The following is a 10872-nucleotide window of genomic DNA, read 5'->3' as shown; positions in this document are numbered from 1 at the left end:
TACAGCAAAAAAAATTTTTTTACAATAACTGTTGCTTTCGAACAGCATGATGGCCTATGGTATGAGGACCAGCCAAGGTAATTCTAATGAGTTGAAGAATCAGGGAGCGCATTTGTCATTTTGTACCTCAAGTACATTTGGCATCTCCAGGTAGCCTCGGGTGGTGAAGCTTTATGAAAGGTGGATGAGAGGGTCTCTCTTTGCATTTGACCTTTCAAGAAGGTTGTCAATGATCCAGTTTCCACCCAGTAATTACCCGTATAATGTCCTTGGAGTTGGGTTTTTAAAAGCAGACAGGAAATTGAGCAAATTTCAAAAATTACAAATCCAGTGCATAATCTCCCATCCTTGTGTCTATATAACTAGTTAATGATATATTTAATCAACTCCTTGTATAATAACTCCCTTTTTCTGCTCTAAATTCCACATTACTCTGTGATCTCATACTTCACCACATCTTTGACTCATACCTGTTGGTAGTTGTAATCTCATGGTAGCCATGTTGGTATTCGTACTTTTTTCACTGCTCTGTGTCCGCATAAGCAGCTCAAAGCCAGGTAAGTGGCATAACTGTTGAAATCGTGGAAAATATTATTTTGCAAAGTGAGATTTTATAGATTAATTGTAACAACTACATCCTGCAGGTGCAACATGTCTTCTGGAAGGAAAAGTCAACTTATGATGATGATTATTATATTGTTTTTTATTTTCCCTAATCTGTTGTATAACCAACTTGTGTTACGACAACGTTGGGCCAACGTTGGTGCAACGTCAGCACTGTGGTTGGGTCAACGTCAAAAACCAACGTTGGGCCAACGTTGGAAAACAGACGTCGAGTTTGCAACCGATAAACAACGTCACCCTGACGTCAACAATGCGCTTGTGACCAATTGACCAAATGCCAACATTGGGTACATATAACCTGGGTATATATACCAACTGGGTATATATGATCATCTAACATATGTTCTAAAGAGCACCTGAAATCGTGAAATGTTGATGGAACGAAAACTGGTTATTATATCATTTATTTGGGGCTGTCGCTTCTACTGTACAGCACAATGCCTTTAAATCCCATGTATAGTCACTCATACGTCTTTAGATTTGGCATGGTGAAAGTCGACTTGGAGTAGATATCTTAATCGTAATGACGATGGACATAGAAAAACGATATTGAACACGATAAAATGGAAAATATAATTATTTTACCTGTCAAAAATGATGCCGATGGACTTGATGGAGATCGATCTGTTATTGTTGTTGTTGTATAGACCCGGACAGTTCTGTTGAACAATCCTGTGACACAGAGACAGCCAATCAATCTCCCTGGAGTGACCCAGAGATCCCCCACATCCAGGATGGTGTAACCCACCTTCACGAACCCAGGTCGAAAATCCCATATCAACCAATAGAGATAGATCAGGAGGACATTTATATGGGTCTCTTTTGGAAATGGAGGTTTTTATTGGATTCCACAGGAACCGGTAGATAAACCTAACCAGATTCGGTTGAAACCAACAGAGACCATTAGAGTTAACTGGTCCGAATCCCATATAAACCAATCTTTAGGGTCAACTGGTCCTGCAGAAACAATTAGAGTTAACTGGTCTGAAAACCCATAGACCAAGCAAAATACTTTAACTATATTTTGTTAGAAACAAAAATGCAAAACACACAGTTCCGTATTGATATCTCAGATGACAGAGTACTGCTATAGTTCCCCAGAGGATCTGGGTTCAATCCCGAGTTTGCCATAATTTTCCCACATACAGTATGTCAATTGGTTATTTTTAATCCTTTGCATTTATATATTGGTATTCTATTGGTCTCCTACTGGTCCCATTTACCTACTGGGTTTTTATTGTTATTTTCTACTGGTCCAGTATTTCACTTTCCTTATTGAAACCAGTAGATCCTACTGGTTCAATTTCCTGTGTGATTTTATGGGATTTGTCCGATTGGTATTCCATGAGATTTTCGACCTTGGAAGTCAGGACCACGACAGAGTTAGACAGAGAGAGAGGGAGAGGGAGAGAGAGAGAGAGAGAGAGAGAGAGAGAGAAAGAGAAAGAGAGAGACAAGAGGGAAAGGGCTGGTCCATTGAGACCAATCAGCACTGGGGGGGTACAACCACCACGAAGAGGTGTCCCCGATAGTTGAAGATTGAGCTGTTGTGGAGGGTGGTGATGGATAACCATGATTGGGCATTACCATGTTAGAACCCTAGTTCGTTTGTTCGTATGTAGCACCAGGCTGCAGGGTAGCATCATTGGCTAAGGGAGCAGCTGTGCCGACGACAGCTCGCATACTTTTTGCGAAGGACATCGTGTCCCACACCGTGGGACAACGTTCACCAACAAATGCTGGCAGATGGGACCCCCGTTTACCGTCTGTCCGAGGGGCACATCGGTGAAACACTGGAAGGTGAGATGCCAGTTATAGCTGGGTCGGGATTCCAACCTATACAGCTTAGAGGTGAGTGTGCGTACAACCTGTTAGGACTAATAGAACCATGAACCACACCTACAGTACTTCCCTGTCCATTGACCCCGGTTTGCCAAAATAGCCTTCTGCTCTTTCAGAACAACCCGTTGTTACCTCCGCCACCAAAGGCGGATGGAGGTTATGTTTTCACCCCTGTCTGTCTGTCTGTCTGTCTGTTTGTTTGTGAACAAAATATCTGAAAAATTTGTGGACGGATTCAGACGAAATTTGGCAGAGATGTAGCGTATGTGACATGGACAAAATGATTAGATTTTGGTGAAGATCCGGAATCCGATCCGGCTAGTAGAATTTTGTAAGTGATTCTTCACTATTTGGAGATTGGGCCAAAACGACACATAGCAGGATATCTCAAAAAGTTGCGGATGGTTATGGACGAAACTTGTTGGACATGTTGTGTGTGTGACCAGCAAGAATCGATTCAATTTTGGTGAAGATTCGGATCCGGCTAGTAGAATTTTTGAAGTGCTTCTTCACCATTTGGAGATCGGGCCAAAAACGATACATGGCAGCTAGATATCTCAAAAAGTTGCAGACAGATTTGGACGAAACCTGTTGGACAGATTGGGTGTCTGACAAGGAAGAATCGATTCAATTTTGGTGAAGATCCGGATCCAGCTTGTGTAATTTTTAAAGTCATTCTTCACCATTGAGTGATATGGCCAACCAGGTGGAGGTATATATGCTCTCTACTGAGTGCCGTTCTAATTTTAGACTGCAGCCATATGGAATCTGCATCAGGAAATAGGAGAATAGGGATACATATACAGGAAGTTCTAAGTAATTTCCATGTTATTTTATTGCATGGTCAGTATAGTGCTTTTCGGAAGGAAGGTAGATGCACTTGATATCTCATAAGTTCTCACTATTTCAGTGACAACTAGAACGCCACTCAGTAGAGCGCATACTCCCGCCGTGGGTCAAGTTGGAATAGTACGATTTCACAAAAGTTTGAGGGAGTAGTTCAGTGACAACACAAGACAACACAAGACAGACACTGCACAGATATATATTTAGAATATATAGAAGAGAATGTTTAAAAAAAAACAAGGCAATTTCACTTACATTTTCGGATTCAGCGTTCAATTCTATATAAGTGAGTGTATTTTGAGGCATGTGTGACTTCAAATAAAATTGTAAGCCAGGAAAAACGTTCGTTTCATTCCTTAGGGATACAACATGTAAAACTGGCCCAAACGTGAAAACAAAACTCGCTCATTTTAAGTCGCACAAGCTAATGCGACCACTCATTCTTCTGGGAAGAATCCCGTGCACATGCTGGTCACACCTATAACTCACCGGTCTTTATAAGTTCATCAAATACTGACACCGCGATTGACATTCGCTGAGGTAAATGTTGATGTCTCTTTGAGGTAAACAAACAAAAAATATATTAAAAAACAGTTTTAAAGGATTATACGTATCAACCGATACATTTTATGAAACGGGGAAACAGAATAAACACTTTGGTGGTTTTAAAATGACAGAAAATGTCTTTATTAGAAAAAAAAATAAAGAACCTTGAAGACGACACTGCTAACAAAATACACCGCTCTAACGCATAACCACGAGTTTAAACTACATTTACAACAAATAGGAAAACTGTTTTCATATCACAATGTTAAATATAGAATATATAGAAGATAATGTTAAAAAAAATGAGCCCTATCTTCCAATGGTAAACAATCCTTCAAAAAATTCCTGGATCGGGAATAATATCCTGAGCTTCCCCAAAAACTAATCAATTCTTCCTTATCCCAAGGGCAATCATCCCACCAACTTTCATCCAAATCCGTTGAGAACTTTTCCAGATATCCTGTTTACAAACACACGAACACACACGCACACACACACACACGGACACGATCGAATGCATTACTCCCTGGCGGGAGTAATTAAAAGCCAGATCTGACATGTGCAGTGGCCATGCTGAGTGGGCCAAAATGGAGAAAGGGCATTTGGAAGCTGTGTTTAAAATCGAGCTAATTATCTCTGCCACCAAAGGTGGACAGAAGTTGTTTTCACCCCTGCTTGCTTATCTGTCTGTCTGTGAGCAGAATATCTCAAAACGTTGTGCATGGATATCGAAGCTTGGTTGGACAGGTTGGGTGTGTGACCTGGACGAGTTGATTCAATTTTGGTGAAGATCCGGATCGAGATACGAGAATAATTTAAAGTGGATCTTCAACATTGACAGAGTAGTCAGGTTCACTATGTTAACAAATATAATTTCGTTCAAAATTTTGGGAGATTAGCAAAACTATACATTTTTGGAATCATCAGAGCATGGAGAATCCGAAAATCAATGTTGCCATTTGCACAGACACCTGCATGGCCGCCATTTTGGATTTTGAAAATGGCCGCCATAAAATACATATTTTGCGCTATCTCGGCTTCTAGTCAACCTAGAGACTTCATTAAATATGCTAATCCTATATTTTCTGGGTCAAGGAATCCAATAAAGGCCTCAAAATAGTGCTCAGGGTTATAGAAAAGCAACAAACAAAGTTAATCGAAAACCATTGTCTTTATATTTGTGATATATTAACTGTATTACATAATACATGATATTGCAAGTCCTTTGAAGTTATCGGTATGGGTTTATAAAGCAAGAAATCAGCCTTGTTAGTATCAGATTGAACTATAAGTCATATTTACAGGATCTACGAGGTCTACACCGTTCAGGAATATGCTTTTACAGATCTTCATCACTATCCTGAGGGTCATTTTCACAAAGGTGTCTATGCAAATGCAAACATTAATTGCAAATGCAAACATTAATTTTTGGATTCCTCATGCTCTGAATATTCCATAAATGTATAGTTTTGCTAATCTACCAAAATTTTGAACGAAAAAACATAGTGAACCCGACTAGAGGGACAAAAACGATACATAGCTCATGATATTTCATTTTCAAATTGTGGAAGGATTATGACAAAACTTGGTGGATGAGTTGGGTAGGTGACAATTAGGACAGCTGATTCAATTTTGGTTCAGGTCGATTCAATTTTGGTTCCTGATCCAGATCCGGCCTATCAATGGGATACAAAACTTAAATTGTTTTAGCCTGGCGGAGGTATGCGCTCTACCGAGTGCCGTTCTAGTTTGAAATGAAATCTGCAGAAAGCAAACTGTCATGCCCCCATCAACACGCAATCATTCTCGTCTGCTTTTCAGTTTTTACGTTTTAAGGACGACTCCATATACATATATTGTAATGGACTCTGTATCGCTAATGGGCGATGCAAAACCGCCGAAGATAAACTCTCAGGATGCCGAGCAGGTTCGTTCAACACGCATTTTTTTAATGGTGTCGAGGCTCGTGGAAGAGCTGGAACGTGAAATGGACCAGGAGCGACAACATGAAATGAGAGGGGGACTCAAACACGGCGGGGTTGAGGGACAAAATAGAGCGAGACCTGGCGAAATGGATGTGTGGAAGAATGAGGGCGAGGGCAGAACACAGGAGGTGAATGATATGAATACAGCCGCAAACTCTCAGGAAGGAAAGACTGAAAACTTGGAAAGAGGTGGGCTCGTGGAGGGTAGAGGGTGTGGTGGGAGTTGTAGGGGGAAGGGTAAAGAATACAATGGTTGTGGATGGGGATGATCTGAAATGGTGGTGAACAGATGTCTTGAAGTCCTGGAGGGAAGAATGAGATTGAAGATACTGAGGAAGTTAGTTGCACTGGTTGGGGGAACCTTGAAAAGAATGACTGGAGGCGAGCAGGGATTCTGGATTTTTGGAGTTTCAACACAAGGAGGTTATTGGCAAACCGCTTGCACCCTGCAGACACCTTGGGGTGAGAGGTGAAGCAGTGGACAGAGCACTGAAAGGACAAAGGGTACAAGACCAGAAAGGAGATTTGTCAGGATTTAAAGACATTCTCCAAGTTCTAAGTGTTTGACCAGCTCATGATTCTATCAAGGTCTGCAAAGAGGTTCATCAGCAAATAGATAAAGAGGACTTCCAGAGAGGGAGAGACATCATTGATTATGATTAGGTACTTCCACTTGGACTCGCCCCATGTCTCACCTGAAGCTGGGCCGAGACAAGGTGGAAATGACGCTTTAACAACATTTCTGCCATACTATAATATTGAAAACATTGAAAGTGTAGAGGATGTGGTCGTTTACCTATTCTGTCAGCCAGGATCCTTTAATTCAGACGTATCCATCCCTAAGAAAATTTACAAAAAATTTTTGGGTGAAATAGCTCTGAGGATAACCATTTGTACTTAATAAAGGTTGCACAGGAACCAATAACATTCAGAGTTCATGGAGAAGGGGGCAACAAGGTAATGTGGGGCACCAGAGTGTCCATGGCAGTAAAACAGTTCATGGGCCATGGGTCCTGCAAACAAAAGTCAGATACCAGATAAATTGTTTATTGCAATGGCCGCCAGCTGGTCTTGGCAGGCAGGCAGCAGCGATGCTCAGCTGCAGTCTTGCGGCTTGGTATTACTGGCTGGCTGGATATTTCGGTGGGTGATTCGGCAGCAGGGAGGAGGACAGCCTCCCCTAATATGGCTTTTTCTTATCTGGAGAGGAAATAACGGTGTGGCCGGTAAACCCAGGTACGGGCTGATGCAGTGGGACCCAACTCAGCTTGCTGATGGAGTGGTTGGGTGAAAGGCACGTACACTGCTCATTGGTTCCTCTCAACTGCCAATTACCCTAAACTGTCTCGACCAAAGGCAGACACTCATTGTGTGGTGCGGAAGAGAGCATCTAATCTACTCCCTAGTACAGAATGAAAATACGTGTTCCGTTTTACTTTTACACTTACTACAGTTGCCCAAATGACCAACAAGACCTACTCAATGACTTGCAGTCTAATCTTATGAATTTGGGCATGGCCTTCAGATTCTCCCCAACTCAGTGGTCTGGCACAATTAGCTGGCTGGATAATGTGGTCCCGACTCAGGTCTCCTCACCTGTCTCTGCACCCTTATGGCACTTCAGTCCTTATGGCTAACCTTGAGCACCTACCCACTGACTTCTATTACGTGGTCCTCCCGGTAACTACCTGGTCTCGGTGACCCCCGGACCGTGGGAGGCACCCCGCCCGAAAGATATATGATTTATACGCTTTCGTAACGCAATCACTATGAATTCCAGTCAATAAGAAACCCCACACCAAGGATCCAGAGTAATCAATAATATATTCCCCCAAGGAATCCACAATCAACAACCATCAACAATCCACAATCAACAATCAATCACCAATATGATTAAGATGGCCATCTTATATATCTGTGTCCCCTTTCTCCACTCCCGACCCCTTTTGGTACTCACGACCCCTTTGGTCTCTGTCCCTCACAATGTCTCTGGGCCCCTCCTGACCAAGATGATGGTCGGCTTCTCCGCACACGGGCGGTTGAACGAACCCCTGGCTGACGTGCTCCCAAACGTGCACGTCCCGTACCGGGAACAACGGTTGCAGCGCGCACCTCCTTGCCAAGCAACGCGGGCAAAGCAACGCGCGGCTTGTCCAGTGCGCGAGGCCCCAGGTGCGACCCGTACACGTCCTTGTAGACGGTGAGGCGAACTGTGTAGGACGCTGGGTTCCGTGCACGAACCCACGGCAACTTGATGTGTCAAGGGGTAATTCCTTTCGCCAGATGGGTTTCCCAACGCAGCGTCAGACGCTGCTCGATATCGATACCCTCGCCTCGGAGCTCGGCGAGGAAGAAGAAGAAGATCGTCGCTTCTCCAGGACCTCGTGTCTTTTTCCTTCCGTTTCCGGTCTCCTTTTTCCCAGAAGGGCTCCTGACCCTTTAATCACAACAACCTTTAATCGACTACACATTGATAAGCAAAGACCTGAATAGTAATTCACATGAATTCGTAACACTTCCAACACAGGGTTCTTCCTGGCATGCACTGTTCTCACGTGGCACTCAATGATGCAGGCACTCTCTTAAAGCACATGGGCCCTCATTTCTAAATAACTCACGCCACTTGCATCTCTGATATCTCTCAGTTGCTCAGGAGGCCCCAAGACTCAGTACCTTCAATATAATATATCTCCTTCTACCTCTTGGGCCACAAACCACGTGTTTTCACCCTAACCCTAACCCTAATTCCCACTGAAAAATTTCCCATTCCCAATGACTGCCAGAGCAATAAAAGGGAGGAGGAGAAAAGCACATCCTAATCTTATAGTTGCCAAATGAAAACCAATTAAAACCACCTAAATTTCCTCCAAACAATTTATTTTCCAACTTTTCTAAAATCATCTAAAATGCCAATTGCTCCACATAATTTGACCATCAAAATGTAAATGGTCCTGCTCTGCAAAAATTGTCCTACATGTATGTCCCATCCGCTGCTATTACCTGTCAGTCGGTTGCTACTATTGCCCTATGTCACTGTCACCTTGGAGCGCCCCATGGCGCTGAGCCTGCTGGCTCGCTTGGCTATCCTGCTCCCATCTCTGCTGCTTTGATGCTGCACCGGCTCCTCTTGCTCGTAGGTGGGCGATGGCCCAAGATGAATGTGTATGGTTGCCACGAATGCCCATAGACTTTGGCTGTCTTCGACTATCATTTCTGGATCACTTCCTGACGAGTAATGGCAGTTATGGATGTTTCCAAAAACCACCAAAACAGCCTTGTCAGACCAGATAATGGTATGTAGCACATCTGGGCAATCATCAATTACTGAAGGAAATGTTCACAAAACTCCATTCTGTTATCGCAATTATCTGGAAACAACTGCTGAACATAATGAGGTTTGTTTGATTTCCACTAGAATATAGACCCGTTGCTTCGCTGACCGGAAATACCAATCTTTGCTGCGATGACTCATCTATGGGGGAAGAAAAAAAAGGATTCCTGGGAGATCCTGCTCACCGTGCAGGGATAACCAACGTCACGTGTTGGCATTTGCAGTTTTAACACGTGTGTCCATCCATGTTCCCTTGAAATTTAAATAAATAAATAAATAAATAAAATTTTGGGATCACAAACATTCCCAGGAGTTACCCGAATCCACCGTAGTTGGATCTATTGAAATCCGTTAATCCGTTCTCAAGTTATAACACGACAAACAGACAGACAGACAGACAGACAGACCGATATAGACAGACATAGACAGACATAACTCCAAAACCATTAAACCTAGCAGGCCCAAACTTTGCATGTACACTTATCAAACTCCAGGGGAGTGCATGAATGAAAACTGGGTGTTTGGATGTGTTGAAACACCCCTTTTGATGATATAATTAACCAGCTTATTTAATTAAAACAAAAACAGGCTTTATCCTTGGTCAGCCCACTGTCCTCCGCAGGGGTCTTCAGCTTTTTCAGCATGCTTAAAAAGCCTTACTTTGGAATAGGCCGCACCGGTTTCTGCACGATTAAGAGTTAAACATTTATTTTTTCACTCTCCTCACTCATATCATCGAATGTCTGATCCTCATACATACAAATCGCTGTATACATCGCTGTTGTAGAAATTTCGTTTTATTTATGAATTTCGTTCTTTGGTGAAAATGGAGTTTTTCTTCCCGATGGCCTGACACCCTCATTTTAATTCCGATTCGATTTCTGTTTTTATTTACGGTCGTTGCTAAAGTATATCAACACACGGTGGAAAAGAATGAAAATCCGTTCAGTTTTCACAAATGTATGGCATGGCGATCCTACATGGTGCATGTTTTAGGCCTTGCCTACTGTTAGGCCATGCCGTTTTCTGTTCATAAAGGTGTCTAAATTAATTTTTTATTTAAAGTTGTGCATATCATTGCATGCCTGAAGTTATAAACTGTTGGATTATAAAAGACTAGCAGAGGTACCCGGCTTTGCACGGGAGTGGGAGGAGGAGGGGAGGGGGAAGAGGAGGGGAGGGGAACGGGGGGGGAGGGGGGGAGGGGGAAGCGGGGGAGGAGGAGGGGAGGGGGAAGAGGAGGGGAGGGGAATGGGGGGGGGAGGGGGAAGGGGGGGGGGGGGGGGAGGGGAAGGGGGGGGAGGGGGGGAGGGGAAGGGGGGGAGGGAAGGGTGCGGGGGTGCCCAGGGGAAGAAGGGCCCCTCCCCTCCCCCTCCCCCCCTTTCCCCTCCCCCCCCTCCCCTCCCCCTTCCCCCTCCCCCTCCCCCTTCCCCCTCCCCCTCCCCCTTCCCCCTCCCCCTCCCCCCTCCCCCCTCCCATCCCCTTCCCCCTCGTTCCCCTCCCCTTCTCTTCCCCCTCCCCTCCTCCTCCCCCTTCACACCAGGGGGGTTGACTCAGCCTGTCATCCCACCGAGGTCGGAAGTCGGAACTCATTGTCGTCAAATAAATGTAGCCTGTATGTTTCACTCTTTGTCACATGCCGTTGGTCCCATGTCAATCGGATGAAGTTGAAAAATTAACGTTACGAAGGTTCTCTGG

The 10872-nt window shown here is 44.0% G+C and overlaps 1 protein-coding gene across 2 annotated transcripts in view; it reads left to right on the top strand.

The window, feature by feature from the left end:
* Nucleotides 1-425: 425 nt before the first annotated feature.
* The window catches only part of LOC137430378 (carbonic anhydrase 2-like), a 43356-nt gene continuing 32909 nt past the window's right edge, over nucleotides 426-10872 (top strand). The window contains exon 1 of one of the 2 annotated variants that reach the window (XM_068121212.2): nucleotides 426-557. In XM_068121212.2, coding sequence (XP_067977313.1) covers nucleotides 491-557 — 67 coding nt within the window. In that variant the 5' untranslated portion in view covers nucleotides 426-490. Of the gene's footprint in view, nucleotides 558-9800; nucleotides 9872-10872 lie in introns of those variants that run through there. The other variant, XM_078780591.1, reaches the window with a different exon arrangement.

This window comes from Myxine glutinosa, chromosome 6, assembly GCF_964187855.1.
Source record: "Myxine glutinosa chromosome 6, kmMyxGlut1.1, whole genome shotgun sequence".
NCBI classification, from domain to species: Eukaryota; Metazoa; Chordata; class Myxini; order Myxiniformes; family Myxinidae; genus Myxine; species Myxine glutinosa.
The sequence above is the reverse complement of the archived record's forward strand: the minus strand, read 5'-3'. Positions and strand labels throughout refer to the sequence as shown.